Source organism: Alosa pseudoharengus, unplaced genomic scaffold (genome assembly GCF_046254945.1).
Source record: "Alosa pseudoharengus isolate Yale_2024_CS ecotype anadromous, Long Island Sound unplaced genomic scaffold, YU_APseudo_1.1 YU_APseudo_1.1_scf_24, whole genome shotgun sequence".
Classification (NCBI taxonomy): domain Eukaryota; kingdom Metazoa; phylum Chordata; class Actinopteri; order Clupeiformes; family Clupeidae; genus Alosa; species Alosa pseudoharengus.
Genome location: NW_027468689.1, coordinates 11,510,778 through 11,531,281, shown reverse-complemented (window position 1 = coordinate 11,531,281; position 20,504 = coordinate 11,510,778). Strand labels below are relative to the sequence as shown.

The 20,504-nt window shown below is 48.2% G+C and overlaps 1 protein-coding gene across 1 annotated transcript in view; it reads left to right on the top strand.

Annotated features, from left to right (window-relative positions):
- Positions 1 to 20,504, top strand: part of wdr70 (WD repeat domain 70) — a 60,118-nt gene that overhangs the window by 38,819 nt on the left and 795 nt on the right. The window contains exons 12-17 of the mRNA XM_076303141.1: positions 49 to 133; positions 678 to 816; positions 9,830 to 9,930; positions 11,229 to 11,308; positions 13,205 to 13,321; positions 15,899 to 16,061. Of these exons, the coding sequence (XP_076159256.1) occupies positions 49 to 133; positions 678 to 816; positions 9,830 to 9,930; positions 11,229 to 11,308; positions 13,205 to 13,321; positions 15,899 to 16,061 (685 nt within the window). The remainder of the gene's footprint in view (positions 1 to 48; positions 134 to 677; positions 817 to 9,829; positions 9,931 to 11,228; positions 11,309 to 13,204; positions 13,322 to 15,898; positions 16,062 to 20,504) is intronic.

Below are 20,504 nucleotides of genomic sequence, written 5' to 3'. Positions count from 1 at the left end.
GTGTTTTCCGTACTTGTTTGTGGTGACAGCGGTGACTTTGTTTGGTAGGCGATGACACGCTAAAGACGTGGGACATCCGGAACTTCCGGAAGCCTCTGAACGTGGCAACTGGACTGAGCACCTTCTTCCCAATGTAAGTTGAATGACCTACAGTGTTGTGATAAATACTTCAGACTTCAGAAATTTAGGTGAATGTGAGAAATCTAGCTTGAAGCAAATATATGATGCTAAATACCAAATATAGTTGTCAAGCCTTAAAGAAGGTTCATAGTTGCCCTTAATATTGTAGGGAGGTCTTCCCTATCATGTAGCCATCATATACCCAGATGATGCAGTCTGAACTTAGTCCCATGATAATTATGATAATAAATAATTTATATAATTTATATAACAATGCCATTAAGAGCAACCTTGCCAAGGGGCTGTTATAATTGGTAAGCTACTTTTTTCTCATAAGGCATTTCTCAATATGCATTATTTTCTGTAGTTGTGTTTTGGTGAACTTGTGAACCATTATGACACGTCATCAAGCACAGCCGAAGTACAGTTCCAATTCAAAAGTTAGTACTTAGTACTTAGAGAAATGCTCATACATGCTGCGTGAATCACGTTTTTCATGAGTGAAGTGTCCATTTTTAACTAGTACCCACTGTCGTTGCTGTATATGTTGCCTTTAGGACCGACTGCTGTTTCAGTCCTGATGACCAGCTCCTGGTGACCGGGACGTCAGTGAGGAAGGGTGAGGGCAACGGCAAGCTGGTGTTCTTCGACCGGGGATCCTTCCAGAAGGTCTATGAGATCGAAGTGACCAACGCTGTAAGTATACACACACACACACACACACACACACACACACACACACAGAAGTTGTGTATTGTTTATGTGGTGAGGACATTAACATGATAAATGCTAAAAGTCTACTGCGGCTAGCCTTTAGCCCTCAGCTGTTACTTGAAACTCCCTGACGGAGTGACGTTTTCTTTTTAAGACTTTCTGTGTCCGCTTGAGCTGAAAGTTTGAGCTGCACTTCCTCTTCCTCATTCTTCCAAATCATTTAAATCGGCCCGGCGGATTAGTCTGGCGCAGACCTCGCAGCCAGCTGGAGGAGCTGAAGCTAATTTCAGGCTAAGGGGATGTTCATTAACCAGGAGCACATCCCATTTTAGAGGAACAGGAGTTATCTCCATTCAAATTTCCGCCTCGGTTAAGCGGCAGTAATTTGACTTCACCTTTTAAAAAAAAAAAAAAAAAAATGCTAAGACCCCAAAGCTGCTTGAATGGTTACAGCCTGTTGCGCAATCTCAACAAAAAGTTTTTGCCACTGAGTCACTGAATTGTGGGTGGACGAAGAGGCTGGGGCCATATGAGGAGTGAGCCTGTCCCCCAGCAACAAGGGTCCTGGTCAAGTGTGTGTCGTATTGTAGGTCAGCCAAAGTGGAGGACGGTGGCTATGTGATGGGCCGGAACGCCAGGAGCACACATGTGCTTGAGTCAAGGCTTCCAGTAAGAGAGTGTATGCTGGAACACACACACACACACGCACACGCACACACGCACACACGCGCGCACACACACACACGCACACTCTAGCACACAAGGAGGCATTCATATGTAATGGTAACTTTCATCAATCACAGCTAACGCTATCCAAAGTGTAGTTTGGGACCACGGCAGTTGCCAAACGTTCTGAAAGACTATGCTGAAAGATACCACATTCTGTTTTTATTTGGTCTGAGCGGTTTTGAGAGAATAATTGAGAACAGTTGTACAGACAGGAAGAATCCTCCTGTGCAGCAGTCCTCTGGATGCTAGTTAACTCACCGCCCTTATCTGGGCTGATGTTAGTGGTCATTTAGTGGCCAAATTAATACATTCTAATGATGCAGCTACACGACCTAGCACTTTTTTCCCTCATATTACCTTTTCCTGGCCCACTCCTGTAATGTACACTAATGCAGTCTTAATTTCCTCTGCACGGAGCCACATGTAGACTCGCTACCCCAGATTAGTTCTCATCCATCAACTCTTTAAAAGCCACTACCACTCGACCTCTGTGCCCTATGAGCATGGGTGTGCTAATTTATCAACACATACATACACACACACATACACACATACATACATACATACATACATACATACATACATACATACATACAGTACATACATACCAGTGTTTCAGAGATCTAGAGAAATATAGGCTGTCTTGGAGAAGATAATTTCTCCCATTGGCCTCCTCACCTCACCTCACCACACGTCTCCGTGGGTGTGTGTGTGTGTGCTTGGGTGCAAGAGTCCACATCTGTGAAGGATGAGACATCTGTGAGAGATGAGAGATTGGAGGCCCTTCCCTTCCTTCTCTGCACCACGTGGAAACATGAGTGGTCGACATGCACCCAGCCGACCCACACAAGCTATTTACTATGTTTACGCTTGCCCCCTCTCAACCCCGGGACCTCTCCAACCCCCCCACACTCCCCAACTCTGCAACCCCCCCCCCCCCCCCCCCCCCATCCTAACCTACCCTAGTCAGCCAGGGGCTGCGTGCCTAAGTGCTGCCTTTATGAAGTGGTGTACCAGGCGCTGTCCTGGGAGGCAGAGCCACCAATCATTCCCAGTGTAAACACCCTCCATAACCTGGGCCCTGGGTCACACTTTTGTCAGTGGAGGGCTATGCACTCTCAGCCAGTGCTGAGTAAATACTTCTGCAGGGGCACGTCTGATGGTTTTAAGACCAGGTTTAATACCGGGTTTAAGACGCGCTCAGGTGGGAGTGTCAGGAGGCCTCAGAATGGTCCATAACTGTTTTGCTGCTCTTTGTTGTTCCTTGTCTCAGTGGAATCTTATCTGAAAATGTTGTACAGAGTATTGGCCAGCTTTTTTGTCTGTAAAACGATTTCCATGAAAGATTTGATGTGAAATGACTTTTCCCTATTTGTGCCGTGTGGCGCCTCATGTGGTGTGGATGGGAGGGTGAAGGGGCTGTCAGCTGGACACCACACACCCTTTCCACAAACTCTTAACTTGAACGTTCTAAAGAATATCAGGGTTCATTGAATTCAACACAGAATTTTAGAACCTTGAATTGTTGCGGAACGGAGTCTTATATTAGAATGTTCAAAAACCCACACCTTTTAAGGGTTAACTTGCACGTATCACTGCCCTTCTTGGAACATGAAACAGTTCCCCTCCTCTTACTTCCTGACCCAAACACTTCAGGAAGCCCATATCCCAAACTAATGAAAACTTCTACCTGGCTCATATATGTTATTTATAAAAAAAAAAACCCAAGAGAGAGTAGAGTCAGGCTAATCACTAGTCTGGACTTTGTATACAGCGGTGTGTGTCTGGGCTTTATATTTGGGGCTTTTTAGGCAGGTTAAAAGCATATACAAGAGCGGGGCGGTCCCACCTCTTCTCCGACAGGACCCAGGTGCTCGTCGGGAGCGTCTGACAGCTCAGGCTCTCTCTGTGCTTCAGCGGCAGATTTCCAGAGCTGGAGAGGAATGCCAGAGAGGACGCACACACACACACACACACACACACACACACACACACACACACACACACACAGGCAGACAGACAGACAGACACCAGCCTCCATACTCCATTGCTCTTTGAAAAGAAGTTGGATGGAGAAAAAAAGAATGAAAGTGATGTGCTGGCGCAGTTCTAGGAACTGCGCTGACAGGCGAGGCTCTTATCTGAGCCACTTTGCTATTGTTTCTCCTCTGTTGTTTGCCAGTGGAGGGATTCCTTTGGATTTGCACAAGGAGTTGAAGGGGCTTGAGTGGCAGGGCCACACACACTTTTAGTGTGCCACACACACTTTTAGTGTGCCACACACTCTTTTTAGTGTGTTTTTGTGCCGTCTTGCCACTGTAATACACACCTATTGCTGTTAGTGAATGTGTGTGTGTATGTTGTCTGTATGCTACTGTGACCTTGAATTTCCCCTAGGGATCAATACAGTATCTATCTATCTATCTATCTGAAATATAAAATATATACATTAATACCGCACACACACACACACACACACACACACACACACACACACACACACACACACACACAGTACACAACCAAACTGCTATTTACTGAAATGGTTATATCTACAGTAGGGTGTTATATCTCATGTTGGAGTGTAAACTGTGAGTCATTGGTCACGTTTACATGGATAGTTTATGTCATTCCGATTGAAACTATTCTGATTTGTGCCATCTGTTTACATGGGGTACGTTCTATTCTGATCAGGTGTTCTCAAGTCACTTTAGAATCTTTGATCGGAATAGCTGTTGTTGCAGCTATTATAGCCTGTATTTCCTTGAGAAGATACAGCAGGCAATCCGATTGACTGTTAACATTCAATTTCAATTAAATTGTACTTATAGAGCGCCAAAACATTACACATGTCTCATGGCGCTTTACAGAGTGTTACACAATCAGAGAAAAGAAAAGAAGGCCCATGGGTAAAAGGGGCGAGGAAAAACTCCCTAGAATTGGAGATACATACAGGAAGAAACCTCGAGCAGATCCACGACTCAAGGGAGCAGATCCACGACTCAAAGGAGCAGATCCACCACTCAAGGCTCCACCACCTCTTTCCGATTAAAATTCTGATTGGATCAGGCATTTTTATTCCAATTGCAGTGTTTACAGCGGGGAAAATAAGTATTGAACACGTCAATGTTTTTTTCAGTAAGTATACTTCCAGTGAGGCTATTTGCAAATTAATTTTCACCAGATATTAGTATTAGGTAATCCACACATATAAACATAATCCAAACATTAATGTCCATAAGTAGAGTTATAAGTAAAAAAGTGGAATGCCACAAAAAAAAGTATTGAACAAGCCTGCTGAAATTTCTTAAATACTTTGTGGAAAAGCCTTTATTTGTAATGAGAGCTTCAAGGCATTTCCTGTATGACGAAACTAATCAGTCGCACTATTCAGGTGTGATTTTGGCCCATTCTTTTAATAGTCTTTTAATATTGAAGATTCCAGTGGTCCCTCTTGTAAGTCCTGATCTTTAGGTAACTTCCAAAACTGTTCAATTGGATTCAGGCAAAGTCAAGTATAAAGTAAGTATAAGTATACTCTTTTGATCCCGTGAGGGAAATTTGGTCTCTGCATTTATCCCAATCCATGAATTAGTGAAACACACTCAGCACACAGTGAACACACAGTGAGGTGAAGCACACACTAATCCCGGCGCAGTGAGCTGCCTGCAACAACAGCGGTGCTCGGGGAGCAGTGAGGGGAGAGGTGCCTTGCTCAAGGGCACTTCAGCCATGCCTACTGGTCAAGGTTCGAACCGGCAACCCTCCGGTTACTGGTTACAAGTCTGAAGCGCTTACCAGTAGGCCACTGGGGGGGGGGGGCTTTATGCCTTTAATAGAACCGTAGAGAGAGTGACAGGAAGCAAACGGTAGAAAGATGGGACGGGACCGGGAAATGACTCTGGTCGGATCAGGTCCCCGTGGGCATTTGGACCCAAATATGGTATGGGCGCTGTTACCGTTTGCGCCACGGAAGACACTTGGAAGACACCATGGAAGACACTTTTTAAGGTTCCCCCTATTGGAGTACACAGTGCCAGTTCAAGGCTTACACCGTGTCCAAACTGCCATGTGAGTGATTGAGTGTTAGCGACAAAATCAGTAAAATTACTTTGTTTTCAATTGGAATGGGCCAACTGGATGCAAAGCGATGTGGTGCAACGTTTTGTGCAGAACTGTTGTCGGACGGCCCGTTTCTATTTTCTTACTGTCGCTTGCGTTGTTCTGCTATTTTGAATGAGAAATATGACTCAATAGAACGGAATGTTTAACCGACTCTGTGTGGAGAGAGAGCACGCTCCACGCCATGCGGCGGTCGGACACTCGTATGCAGTTAGGACAAGGCTATTACTGTGGGAGTGACATTGTGCTTGTGCAAAGCAGGATTGGTATAGTTAACAAACTAAAAGACCAAAATTAAATCTTATCTTAAAGGGATACCAGGCAAGCCTGATGCTTTTTCTCTACGAAACCCCCCCTAGCGTCTGTACGTGTCAATACGTGTGCGAGCCCTCGCTCGGTCTGAAGCTCTTTTCCTTGTCTTTGCATCTTCCATCAAGGGTTTTCGCTGCTTCTTCGCCGGCTCTGCCATTATACACACGTTGGCAACAATCACTAGCGTTTCGTTAGCCTACCTCTGTGCTGTGGATGCAGGATGTAAACTGATCCTGCTTCTCGCGATGTCTGAGACTTTGTGAGACTGAAGGTCGGCGGGTACGATACACTGAACTTGCAAGTGGGATATTCTTCCTACAGGCAGTAAGGACGGGCGAGAGAGTCTTCATTCGCCCTGTAATGAGTCATTTAACCATATACCGACTTAGGAAGATGATCAATTAACACGAAAACGTTGCCTGGTGTCCCTTTAAATAAATTTGTTGCAACACCATCACATCTGAGGACGCCTTTCTCAGAATCCCTTTCTAGTTCCTGGTACCCGCGGGCATTCTGGCATGACTGGGTGTGGCCCACACAGGCCCTGTTCTGCCCCGTTCTGCCCCGTTCTGCCCCGTTCTGCCCTGTTCTGTCCTGTTCTGTCCCGTTTGGTCTCCTCGTGGCTCTGTTTGTGAGGACCTGTAACCCAGGCAATGCTGATGGGCTGTTTGACACATGGCCTTTTGGTTGCCACTGAAGTAACGCTCCTGGCTCCAGGCGCGATGGCTTACAGATTCATCAAAGCCAGGCTCGAGTGGTATGCATACAGACGCGCGCACACACACACACACACACACACACACACACACACACACACACACACACACACACACACACACACACACACATACACATACACATACACATACACATATACACATATACACATATACACATATACACATACACACACACACACTCTCACACACACACACATACACATAGGGGAGATGCTTTGTATTGCATAGTTGTCCCCTTTTTTGTTGATAATGTGTTCTGTTCGTGCAAGGGTCCTCAGCTGGGCAGAATGAGTGGTCTGAGAGGGGCAGGATTAGACTGCTACATGTCATCCCAGCCTCGCAGGGATTTTCTAGATCTTTCTAAATCAGCAATTACGGCAACCACATGCTCCGAGAGAGCAGATTAAAGCTTTCCTACATCCCGTTAAGTAAATACGGCTGAGGGGAGAAGGGGGCGGGGGGGGGGGGGATATACCCCCAATGCCCCCCTGCTCTACAGCCAAACCCTGTCAAGTGCAAGCAGTGGGGGTCAGGCCAAGTTCCGCATGCACCCAGTAAGTCGCTTTGGTTAAAGGGGTCTGTGTCCGTGTGTGGCCCGTGTGTGGCCCGTGTGTGGCCCGTGTGGGCCTATATTCCGTGGGTGGGATGTGCCCGTCAGAAGGGACCGGGGGTGGTGCTCTCAAGACTGACTGGGTGTCGTCATCGCTGGAGTTTGGGTTTGCCAGTGAATCAGCTGCCGGATTGTCTAACTTTTGGTGAATTGCTTTCTCAGTTTCCAGCGGTGGTTGTGACACTAGAGTGAGTGAGTGAGTAAGTGTGTTTGTGTGCGTGGGTTCATGTGTGTGTGTGTGTGTGTGTGTGTGTGTGTGTATGGTACTCCAGAACGTAGGGTGGGCAACTGAACAGCTGGATGTTAAGCAGCTTTCCAAACCCCCCCCCTCCCCCCCAACCCATGATCAGCCAACCAAAACCTTTGACACACTCACTTTGTCGCTCACACACACACACACACACACACACACACACACACACACACACACACACACACACACACACACACACACACACACACACACACACACACACACACACACACACACATGCATGCACACGAATAGGCACACACACACACACACACACATGCACACGCACACGCACTCACACATGCGTACACACACACACACACGCATGCGTACACACCCACACACGCGCACACACACAAACACACACAAGCATGCACGCACACACACTCACACATGCGTACACACACACACACACACACACGCGCACACACACGTACACACACTGGTCAGTCTTTATCCGCTTGCACCAGGTGGACACTGGACACACATCTGCTAGGATTGGACAGTCCCCCCCCCCCCCAGCTGTTACACTGTGACATTGCTAAGCATGCATGCGTACGTGTGTGTGTGTGTGTGTAAGGGGGGTGGGGGTGAAGTGCTGTAACAGAGTTCTGGTAATATATACTGTAGCTTACTGTAGTGGATGAGATCACCCTTCCCACCATCCAGGTCTCAGTGACGAGAAGCGTTGACCGCCATTACGGTCAGAGAGCACTTGGCCTACTCCATTTTAGTGATGACCTCAGGTCTCGCTATGACGGTGGTTAGTGCTGAAATATGCCTATGACGTACTGTATTGCACTGTAGTTTGAGATGTGGAGTGGAGAGAGTTGTTCGGGCTATTTTTGTCAATGTAGTGCTCAGTAGAAGCATGTGTTGGGTGTCATTCAAGTGTGTGTGTGTGTGTGTGTGTGTGTGTGTGTGTGTGTGTTTCTGTTTCTGTTCTAGGAGGTTAGAAAGCCTCTGCCCTGATGTCCCTCGAGCAGTGTGATGTAATTCATCTTGTGTGAGTGTGAGTGTGAGTGTGTGTGTGTGTGTGTGTGTGTGTGTGTGTGTGTGTGTGTGTGTGTGTGTAAGTGAAATATCCATGATCCCACATGCTGTAAGCGTGTGAAATTTGCATGCATTGTGTCTAGGAAGCGATGTTCTCATCACAGTGAAAGCTGGAGCTTAGTGGAGTTCAAGTTCTCTCCCTCTCTCTCACACACACACATACACACACACACACACATCCACATGTGCAGAAACCAAACCAAACACACCAATCTCTCTGTTGCACACACGCATATGCACACACAGAACCAGCACACAGCACATCAGTCCATTGACTTATACAGCCAGTGCACTCTCCCCCAGCGCTCTCTCTCTCTCTCACACACACACACACACACACACACACACACACACACACACACACAGACACACACACACACACACACACGCAACCCTCTGCCATACACACTGCAACTTTTCAGTCACACACACCAGTTATTTCTCACACACACATGCACATGTGTGAACGACACGTTGGTGCACATACATGAACACACATACACACACAGACAGAAAAGGCATATGCACCCAACCCCACACACGTGCACACACACACTAAGGCTTATACACACTCACACACACACACACACACACACACACCTAAACACATGGGCGACCACAGGCCCCTTTGGCAGTGGTCCATCTGTCACACAGAGACTGAGCGATTCAAGCCGCATCCCAACAGCCTAATATAGTCAACCAGTCCAGAGAGAGAGACCACGAGGGTGTGTGCGTGCGTGTGTGTGTGCATGCGTGCGTGGATCTGTGTGTGTGTGTGTGTCTGTGTGTGTGTGTGAGCAAGCGAAAGCCCACTGCTGAAACTACCACCCCAGCATATTTGCTTGCTGAGATCTGTTCTGAATCAGTTTTTCTTTTGTTGTTGTTATGAAGGCTGTTGGGAGTGCTGATGGAAATATAATCTATTGTCAACATTACATTATAACTGCTTTGCTTGTTACTTCATTGTGCATTTGGGATTTTAGGCACAATGACAATAAATCAACAATAATTTCTCCCTCTCCCTCTCACTACCCTACCCCCTCTTATGTCTCTGTGTGTCTGTCTCTGTGTGTGTGTGTGTCTGTGTCTGTGTCTGTGTCTGTGTCTGTGTCTGTGTCTGTGTCTGTGTCTGTGTCTGTGTCTGTGTCTGTGTCTGTGTGTGTGTGTGTGTGTTAGAGTGTGGTTCGATGCTTGTGGCACCCCAAGCTGAATCAGATAATGGTTGGCACTGGTGATGGCCTGGCCCGAGTCTACTACGACCCCATCAAGAGTCAGAGGTACGTCAGATCGCTTCCTTATCATCTTTTTCTGCCTGGCTCAGTCTTTCTTTCGTTCTTTCTGTCTTTCTGTCTTGCTAAGCACTGTCTGTTTCATGGACATCCTCTCTTTTTTCAAACCTCTTTTCAGACATTATCGGTGTCTGTCTGTCTTTCTCTCTCTGTCTTACTCTCCATCTTGCACTCTCTCAATTTCTCTCTTCTGTCTACCTTTCTCTCTCGCTTTAGCGCTCTCTCTCACTCCTATCTATCTATCTATCTATCTATCTCTTTCTCTCTCTCTCTCTCTCTCCTAGAGAGGGGAACAGTAGTCCTGTGTTGAGTATGGGTATTGGCCTGTGTGAGTGGCGCGGTTTGGCACCCAGAATAGCTGCAGCGCTGTGCCAGGCTGCAGCGCTCCACTCCACTCGAGTCTCACTGGCGCAGAGATACGCCGCCGCCGCCGAGACGTTTCTGGCTGGTGGGCCGGCCGATAAAAGCCCTCGGCTGGAGATGTTTATGATCCGGAGCTGTTTATGGACTCTGTTTGAGAAAGTCAAAATCTGGCCATGTATTCTGTTCTAGTGTTGAAGGCGAGAGTCCAAAAGCCAGTGGAGATGTGATAAAACGAGCCAGTGGAGATGTGATGAAATGTTTCTCCTCTCAGCCTGACTCCTCTATGTCTCTCCGTGCCCCTCCCCTTTTCTCCCCTTTTCTCCCTCGTCCCCATTTGCCCCTCTCCCCTCCTCTCCTCTCCTCCTCTCCTCTCCCCTCCTCTCCTCTCCTCCTCTCCTCTCCCCTCCTCTCCTCTCCTCCTCTCCTCTCCCCTCCTCTCCTCTCCTCCTCTCCTCTCCCTTCCTCTCCTCTCCTTTCACATCCTCTCACCCCCTATCCTCTCCTCCTTTGCTCTCCTCTCCTCTCCTCCTCTCCTCTCCCTTCCTCTCCTCTCCTTTCACATCCTCTCACCCCCTATCCTCTCCTCTTCTCTTCTCACATCCTCCTCTCCTCTCTTCTCCTCTCCTCTCCTCTGTTTTCCTCCCCATCCCTACCCTGTCCTCTCCTTTTCTCTTACACCCCCCCACACACACACTCTGTCCTCTCCTCTCCTCTCCTCTCCTCTTCTCTCCTCTTCTCCTCTCACCTCCTCTTCTCTCCTCTTCTCCTCTCACCTCCTCTTCTCCTCTCACCTCCTCTCACCTCCTCTCCTCTGTTTTCCTCCCCATCCCTACCCTGTCCTCTCCTTCTCTCTTACACTCCCCCCCCCCCCCCCCCACACACACACACGCTGTCCTCTCCTCATCTTTCCTCGTCTCCTCCAGGGGGGCCAAGCTGTGTGTGGTGAAGAGCAAGCGGAAGGAGAAGCAGGCCGAGACTCTGACGCAGGACTATATCATCACCCGTGAGTGGCCCCTCCTCCTCAGCTGTCACTCAAATGTGCTGCGTGGCAACCGCTGTCCCCACAACCCATCTGTCACCACTAAAGTGCTGATGATGCTAGTAGTGGCGGTGGTGGTGTGTGTGTGTGTGTGTGTGTGGGGGGGGGTCACTGTGATATAGATCACGGAGACGCACACACGCACACAATGCAAGACACCCATACAGCACACACACTACACACACACACAATGCACAGGGATGCATGCATTGCCCCCATTTTGAGCTGTGCTGGCCCCATTAGCTAAGGATGGGTGCTGGGTTGTGGGGGTGGGGCTGTTATAGGAAAGAATGAAATGATGAGTGACTAGTAATGATGGGAGATGGTGGGGGTTAGTGAGAGGGGGTTAGGGATGAGAGAGAGAGAGAGAGAGAGAGAGAGAGAGAGAGAGACTGTGTGTGTGTTTATGAAATAAGTAGTCCGCTTGCCCTGCAGGGTGCCAAGCCATTAGCAACTGGTTTTCCTGTTGCCACTCTTCTGCCACGCACCTCACTCACTCTCTCTTACACACGCACATACACTCACTCTCTCTCACACACGCACATACACTCGCTCTCTCTCACACACACATACACTCCCTCTCTCTCTCTCACACAAACACACTCAATTACACCCCATACACAAGCTGCATGATCACAGCACACATCCACACATACCCCCTCACACCCATGCCTGGTACGCATGATCTCACACACACATACACATCCCCTTCCCATGTCCAGCTTGCGTGATCACGCACACACACACACATCTGCACACAGCACTCAAAAATAGTCAGCTCAGGCCTGCATGATCACACACACACACACACACACAAACACACACACACACTCCAAGCTCCACCTGCTTCTAACTCGTGGCATTTCTAATGCACTTTAATCACCCTGCTCACATGCCCCTTGGTGAGGCCAGTGCTCGGTCAGCGCGCATGCTTAACTGCCCACACTTACTCTCAACGCTGCGCTGACATTTAGCTAGCACTTTGCCCGCCCCCCCTAGCCAAACGCTGAGGCCAGTCTGTGACGCGGACTCCTCGCAGCCGGTGGAAAAATCGCCGGGTGACCGGTAGCAGGTGAATGATGGGCAGGTGAAAGATGGAACGATGGAGAGGCCTGTCACCGATAACCTTTTTGCCAAATGACGCGTGCCATGCGCGAGTGAGCGGCCCAGCGAGGAATTAACAACCCCGCCCGCACTGACCGCCCAGCTCCCCGAATGGAAAATCGCTCCATCTGGCCAGCTGTGTGTGTGTGTGTGTGTGTGTGTGTGTGTGTGTGTGTGTGTGTGTATGTGCGGGTCTCGTCCTGGAGTACTGGAGTCTTTCGTTCTCTCTCTCTCTTTCTCTCTCTCTCACACACACACACACACACACACACTAATTGGTAAAGCGTGAAAGTGTGTGTAAATAACGGCAACACATCCGCTCCTTAAGTAGATTACTACCTGTCTGGTTGCTGTGGTGGCCTTTGAAGTGGAGGAGTCTTGTGTGTGTGTGTGTGTGTGTGTGTGTGTGTTATGTTGTGGTTCATGCGATGTGTATATGCTCCTGTGGCTGATGACAGACACATGCTGATATGAATGTGTGTATGTGAGGTTAGGACAAACATGCAGTGTGTGTGAACTGTCCTGATCTTTGCATGAGCATGTCTTATTGTGTCTAGATATTGTGTGCCGTGTATTCATGTTTGTGTGTGTGTGTGCATTTGATCTGTTAAACTGAGATGGTGGTTGTGTTGGGTTGTTGATGTAAATAATAATGTTATTATTATTACGATTATTATTATTATTGCTGCTCACATGATGTTATTGACACTCCTGTGTGTGTGTGTGTGTGTGTGTGTGTGTGTGTGTGGCGCGCAGCTCACGCGCTGCCCATGTTCCGAGAGGCCCGGCAGCGCAGCACACGGAAGCAGCTGGAGAAGGACCGTCTGGACCCGATGAAGTCCCACAAGCCTGAGCCGCCCGTCTCTGGGCCAGGTGAGTCCCCTGCCCCCTCTCACCATCTCCAAAGGCCCCTGCCCTTCCTCTCACTCTCTCAGATGGATGCTGCTCTTTCTGTCACTCTATCATTTGAGACACACACACACACACACACACACACACACACAGACACACACACAGACACACACACAGACACACACACACACACACACACAAACACACACACACACACACTGCTTCTATTTCCTCCTTCCATTCTCTGTCTGCTCATTTTCTCACTTTGTCTACTTCTATGGTCTTATCAATCTTGTAATAGTCTTGATAAATTGTAAATCTGCAGTACCTCATAAAATATAAAAAATAGTATATTGTACTGCATATGATAGTGTCATTATGAGACATTATGTTCCTGTGTTTATGTGCTTGTGGAAATAATATCCTTTTATCCTTTTTCCACTTAATACCGGGGTCAACAGAACTAATGAATAATGACTAATGAATAACCTCCGACTCCGACTGTGTTCATAAGGAGTCGTAATATAGGAATGTACACAAACAAAGAACGTCAGTACTGTACTAGACCCTTTTAAAAAAGAGTTTAGTGCAAGGGTCGCACTAGCACACACAAAGGCCATCAGGGCAACATTGCTGTGAATTTGTTGGAAACAGTCTTCTTGATTCATTGTGATCCCAAACCTTAGGTAGATAAGTAGCTATAGCTTTAGCTGTAACGTTAATAAACTTTACTGTCCTCGAGAGGCTATTTGTTTTACAGTAGTAATAATAATAATAATAATAATAGTAATAATAATAATACATTTTATTTATATAGAGCTTTTCTCAGACTCAAGGTCACTTTACAAAGCCAACAACAGTACACATTAAAATACAATGTCACACACACACACACACACACACACACACACACACACACTGGTCCAAACATCTAGGTAAGGCTTGAGCAATCCAGGGGTGTGTATCTATCCCAGAATAGGGCCCCTCTGCCCGTAGTGTTTGGATGGGGAGGAGTGTAAACATGCTGTACAATTACACTGAAGAACTGGCAGCACACCAGTGCTGAGTTCCTCACCCACAGACCACCTCTCGAAGCACTCTAAATCAACTCCTACACACACACACACACACACACACACACACACACACACACACACACACACACACACACACACACACACACACACACAGACACACAGACAGACAGACAGACCGAGAGAGAGATAGGTTGCTAAATAGAGAAGCTATGAGTCATGGAATTATCTCAAAGAAAAGTGTCCTAGTCCTAGGAAATGGAAGCTGCTCAGCTGCTCAGAATTTGAGTCTTTTTTTAAATAATTTCTCAGGCTTTTCCCTGCTAATATTGTTGCTCCTCTTGAGAAAACAAACTACAGTGTGCATTGAGCGTTGAGATAAGCAGGAGTGAGCCGCGCCGTCCTCCTCCTCTTCCAGCCCCTCTCCCCCTCAACACTGCGTCCTCCTCCTCTTCCAGCCCCTCTCCCCCTCAACACTGCGTCCTCCTCCTCTTCCAGCCCCTCTCCCCCTCAACACTGCGTCCTCCTCCTCTTCCAGCCCCTCTCCCCCTCAACACTGCGTCCTCCTCCTCTTCCAGCCCCTCTCCCCCTCAACACTGCGTCCTCCAGCCAGGCGCCTGTGTTTACTCACAATGTAAATATGCCCTGATCACTGCCTTCTGTAGTGGAGTTCTCACAGAGTCTTGTTTGTTTGGGTGTGTTTGTGTTGGCCAAGAGACTCTCCTCTGTCCAGACTGTCATTACGGTCCCTAGTCCACTCCAAGCCGTAGCCCAGTGTTGAGGAAGAGTATCGTATAGGGATGCATGTGTGCTGAAAGGCATTCAGTTCTCATATGAATGACCAGTGTGTATCAGATAGATAGATAGATCCTTTATTGATCCCCAAGGGGAAATTCAAGTTGGACTGGACATCATAACTAGACAGTGATATAAGGAGGACATCATAACTAGACAGTGATATAAGGAGGTGGTGGTAGTGTTGTACGTGAAGCATGCAGTAGTGACAGAAGGTCATGGGTTCGATTCCTGCCTCTGACCATCGTGTCCTTGAGCAAGGCGCTTACCGTCTGGGTTGCATATGTACCGCCAGTTCCCTGAGTAGAGACCAGACCTGTTACTCAATGGGATTGGATGACGTGATCTGGCGATCAAGTCCCATTTTGTAACAGGTCGCAGTTCATGCGAATGGGAACCCCATGTTGCTCCAGGGAGACCTGCCCCAGCAATTATCACTGATCTGTAAGTGGCTTTGGATAGTGGCGACAGCCAAATGCTTAAATAAGTTTAAAGCGAAAAGCGCTAGCGCTACGCTCTAGAATCTTTGGCGGAAAGCGCCAATGTGCTCGGTATGTTTACTTACTTAACGTTTTTCAAAGCGACTTACATACATCAATTCTTAGAAGGGCTAGTTTGCCCAGAGAATCTCGGGGTTGTCTTGCTCAAGGGTACAACAGTGGCGATTGGGAATTGAACCCTCAACATTTCTGGCTACTACTTGCTAGCCCAGTGCCTTAGCCGCTATGCTACTTCATACGGTATGTGTGACGCCCACGTGTGTGTGCAGGGCGAGGTGGTCGCGTGGCTGCCCATGGCGGGACGCTGTCCTCGTACATTGTGAAGAACATCGCTCTGGACAAGACCGATGACAGCAACCCGCGCGAGGCCATCCTGCGGCACGCCAAGGAGGCAGAAGAGAACCCATACTGGGTGGCCCCAGCATACACAGAGTATGTGGACACACACACACACACACACACACACACACACACACACAAAAAAAACAAACAAACAAACACGTATTCGTATTTTTTCTCCCTGGCATACTTCAAAGCATCAACACTTTACAGTTACAATTAAATCAACTCAGGTTTGCACACACACACACACACACACACACACACACACTGCCCATACAGTATTGCATGCATACATGATCTCACACACTTGACTCCGTAAATGAGGTTGCACACAGGGTCAGGGTGACAATTTACAAGTGTTAGCAGAGATCAGTCTCTGATACGAAAAGCCACCTGGTAAGCAGGAAGGAGCATACACACACACACACACACACACACCTACACCTCACACTCCTTGGTGACGCAGACAGGTAGCAGGTAGGTCTCTGCGTTGTAACCAGAGAGCTGTTCAGGCCCCATTGTTGAGTGTGGTGTGTGCTTGTGCGTGTGTGTGTATATGTCTGTGTGTATGTGTGCGTGCGTGATCATTCATAAAGCAGCTGGCTGCAGGTCACACCGTCTCTCACACACCTTCACACCCAGGGCCTTACACACACATGAAAGTTTAACAAGCTGTTCTGGCGCACCTGTGGATCAGGTGTCCAGCTGGGACTCACAAGCACACACACACACACACACACACACACACAAACACACACACACACACACACACAAGCTCGCTTGCTCTTTAAAAAACACACACACACACACACACACACACACACACACTTACACACCTTACTGTGTGGAATCACACACAGGAGCAATATACTCAGACATTACACTGCTGTACACACGTGTAAGCTGCAGGCAACATACTAATATGCACAAGGGACACACACACACACACACACACACACACACTGGAAGACATAACACTAGTGTGCAGCATGCATCTGTTACAAGGTATAACTTCATTACATGGCCTGCTTCAGTCTGCTTAGTCTATCTGGCTGGCCCACTTAACACATAGGTGCTGCTCTTTCCACTATTAATAAAGCTTTAGTTTACCACAGAGGAGTCTGTGCCTCCTACAATGTGTGCGGTGAATCAGCCCCCCCCCCCCCCCCCACCGGCCCACATCTCCCCAAGCTTTAAACAGCTTCTATCATTCTATCAACATGGCGGCTAAGGCCGTTTTATTGGTAGTAAAAGAGGCGATTTTTCAAACATGTCCAAAGCCATCCGTCTTGGTCACTTTTGAACGCGCGGCCGCTCTGCCTGCGTGGTGTTGCGCGCCGATGTTTATCACGCCGCTGGCTTTTAGCCGCTTTTGAAGTCGCGCCAGCCAGCGCTGGCAAGCTGATAAGACGCTGTCAGTTCTGCTATCGCCGACATCTCTCTCTCTCCAGTCGTTTCTCACACTTTCTCTCTCTTTCTCTCTCTCTCTCTCAAACACTCTCGCGCACACACACACACACACACGCGCATGCCCCGACTTCGGTGTTCTGCACTTGTTCACTTTCTCCTTCGAATGTTTACCTGGGGGGGGGGGTGTGTGCGTGTCCGTGTGTGGTGGGGCTGCCATGCTACAGATGACCCCTGCTGAAGCAGTGTCTGGGTAGATCATGTGTGTGTGTGTGTGTGCGCGCGTGCGTGCGTGCGTGTCCGTGTGTGTGTGTGTGTGTGTGGTGGGGCTGCCATGCTACAGATGACCCCTGCTGAAGCAGTGGAGAGAGTGTGGAGCACGCACAGGCGGGTTTAAAACCTCCAGGGCTTCATGGCATGCTCCTCCCCTCCACACGGCAGGCACATTCACTCACACACACACACACTCCCACTCACACACACACACACACACACACACACAGGCTTGGCCTCCTTTTTCTGCGTGCCTGTATGTGTGTGTGTGTGTGGGCTAGTTCCTCGGTGCTGGTGGGAAACGGGAGCAGGCTGGACACGACGTTGGCGGAGCGGGCTGCCGGCAGGCCGGCTGTGTTTTTAGGCCAGCGCGCCCCGTCGTCACCTCGGCAGACTGTCTGAGGGCTGCTGCTGCCTCTGCTGTTGGATCATGCATTATGCATGAGCGTGCCGCCGCGCAGCAGCAGCACGCGCGCCGAGGCCGCTAATTAAAACGAAACTTTCCGTGCACAACCTTTTCTCGACTTCTTCCTCTGTGTCCCCTAGTGGCAGACAGGCAGCCACGTAAAAAGTATTTGGTTATTGTTTTTCTTTTTTTTCTTTTTTTTTTATGCTAGCCCCAGTTACCGCTGCCCTCGTTTCTAGATCTATGCCTGGCTTTGGCCTTGCAATATGGGTAGTGTTGAGAAGCAGCTGAGTCATACTGTAGCTATCAGTGCTGTCCTGTGTCTACAGAGATGAGCACAGCTTAGTCATAGCTATCAGTGCTGTCCTGTGTCTACAGAGATGAGCACAGCTTAGTCATAGCTATCAGTGCTGTCCTGTGTCTACAGAGATGAGCACAGCTTAGTCATAGCTATCAGTGCTGTCCTGTGTCTACAGAGATGAGCACAGCTTAGTCATAGCTATCAGTGCTGTCCTGTGTCTACAGAGATGAGCACAGCTTAGTCATAGCTATCAGTGCTGTCCTGTGTCTACAGAGATGAGCACAGCTTAGTCATAGCTATCAGTGCTTGAGCACAGCTTAGTCATAGCTATCAGTGCTGTCCTGTGTCTACAGAGATGAGAACAGCTTAGTCATAGCTATCAGTGCTGTCCTGTGTCTACAGAGATGAGCACAGCTTAGTCATAGCTATCAGTGCTTGAGCACAGCTTAGTCATAGCTATCAGTGCTGTCCTGTGTCTACAGAGATGAGCACAGCTTAGTCATAGCTATCAGTGCTGTCCTGTGTCTGCAGAGATGAGCACAGCTTAGTCATAGCTATCAGTGCTTGAGCACAGCTTAGTCATAGCTATCAGTGCTGTCCTGTGTCTACAGAGATGAGCACAGCTTAGTCATAGCTATCAGTGCTGTCCTGTGTCTACAGAGATGCAGAAATCGGGCCTCTGTCCTCCTGGCTGTTGCCAACAATATTTCTTAGTTGTCTGTAGCAGACACAGCATATCTGTATCTGTACATGTTTGTACAACATTTTCCAAATGTCTTGGTGATCATACTATCAACAGACTACCTCTTACAAGTGGCTAGCTTCACTCTTACATGCTGCTAATACTGTGCCTCAAGACTTTTGACCATGACTGAATATGAATACTCTGGGACACGGTTAAGCAACCCAGACTGACCCGAGTTTAAAATGTTTTTAAAAATCTTGACGTTTTCTTGATTGCTTTGTTTGTTTGGATGTTTACAATTGCAGTTAGTGTTATGGGAGCTAGTTCAGCCTCACCAAAAGTTTTAAAACGTTAGTATTCGGAACCAGCCTATGACCACTTCAAGGACAAATGCCTCTGCCACTCAACCAGTGCGATTCCAGAAATACCATCAATATAGGTTCAATTTCCAGGTAAGTCTATAAGTGCCCACAGCACTGCGGTTTTGCTTTGAATATGAAAGCTGGTGTGGAATAGCTAAATATAAACGTCACTTCGGCACGGCAGCGACGGGGTCCAAGCGGTACATGTGATGCTGCTGTTGAAAGGAGCAGTTGGGTCTTGGCGCCCTGTGAAGAGGAGTGTTGATGGCTCCATGGAGCGTTGATCCACTGTAACCTTATCCACGCCCGTATAGCCATTTAGCCAAAGCACACGTGCTCACACACACACACACACACACACACACACACACACACACACACACAGATACAGTATAGCACTCAATTACAGGTAATAAGTCTGTTGACACTAACAAGGGTCATTGTAGCACTTGGTCTCAGAAAGAACTGCTTGGCCAAATGATCCTGTTACCCCTTTTGTTCCAGTGGCCTAATTGCCGTGCTCTGGTGTCAGAGCACTAGACTTACACATACACACACACACACACACACACACACACACACACACACACTAACACACTAACACACTAACACAGACTTCAGTTAGCAGTTAGCTAATTGCCTCCTGTTGGTGTCGGACGACTGATGACACACACACACACACACACACACACACACAGAGAGAGAGACATCTACACCCGTTGCCCTTCACATGTGGACTGGCTACCTAAGATGAAGATTAGAGGTTAAGTTTCAACCACAGAGCATGTATCCTGTGTCCTCGGTCAGCATTGTTTCTGCTGCAGGCTCGTTGTCTCCCTGTCCTGCAGTGTCCATTTTGAAAGATACATTTGTCTGAAAAGCATGCATCTTACAGCCCACTAACTGAACATCAATGTCACGGCCTATCTGACATTTTGTTTGGGGGTGTACCGGTATCAAGCTCACAGTGGTGAACTGGAATTGGGAAAGCTTAAAAGCTGCTGTCAAAACAGCAAAAAAGTGTCAACCCTTCAGTATGTGCTGGATACATTGCCGGTCCATGCATAAAGAGTCAATACCTGCTTACAGTTCAAAAGGG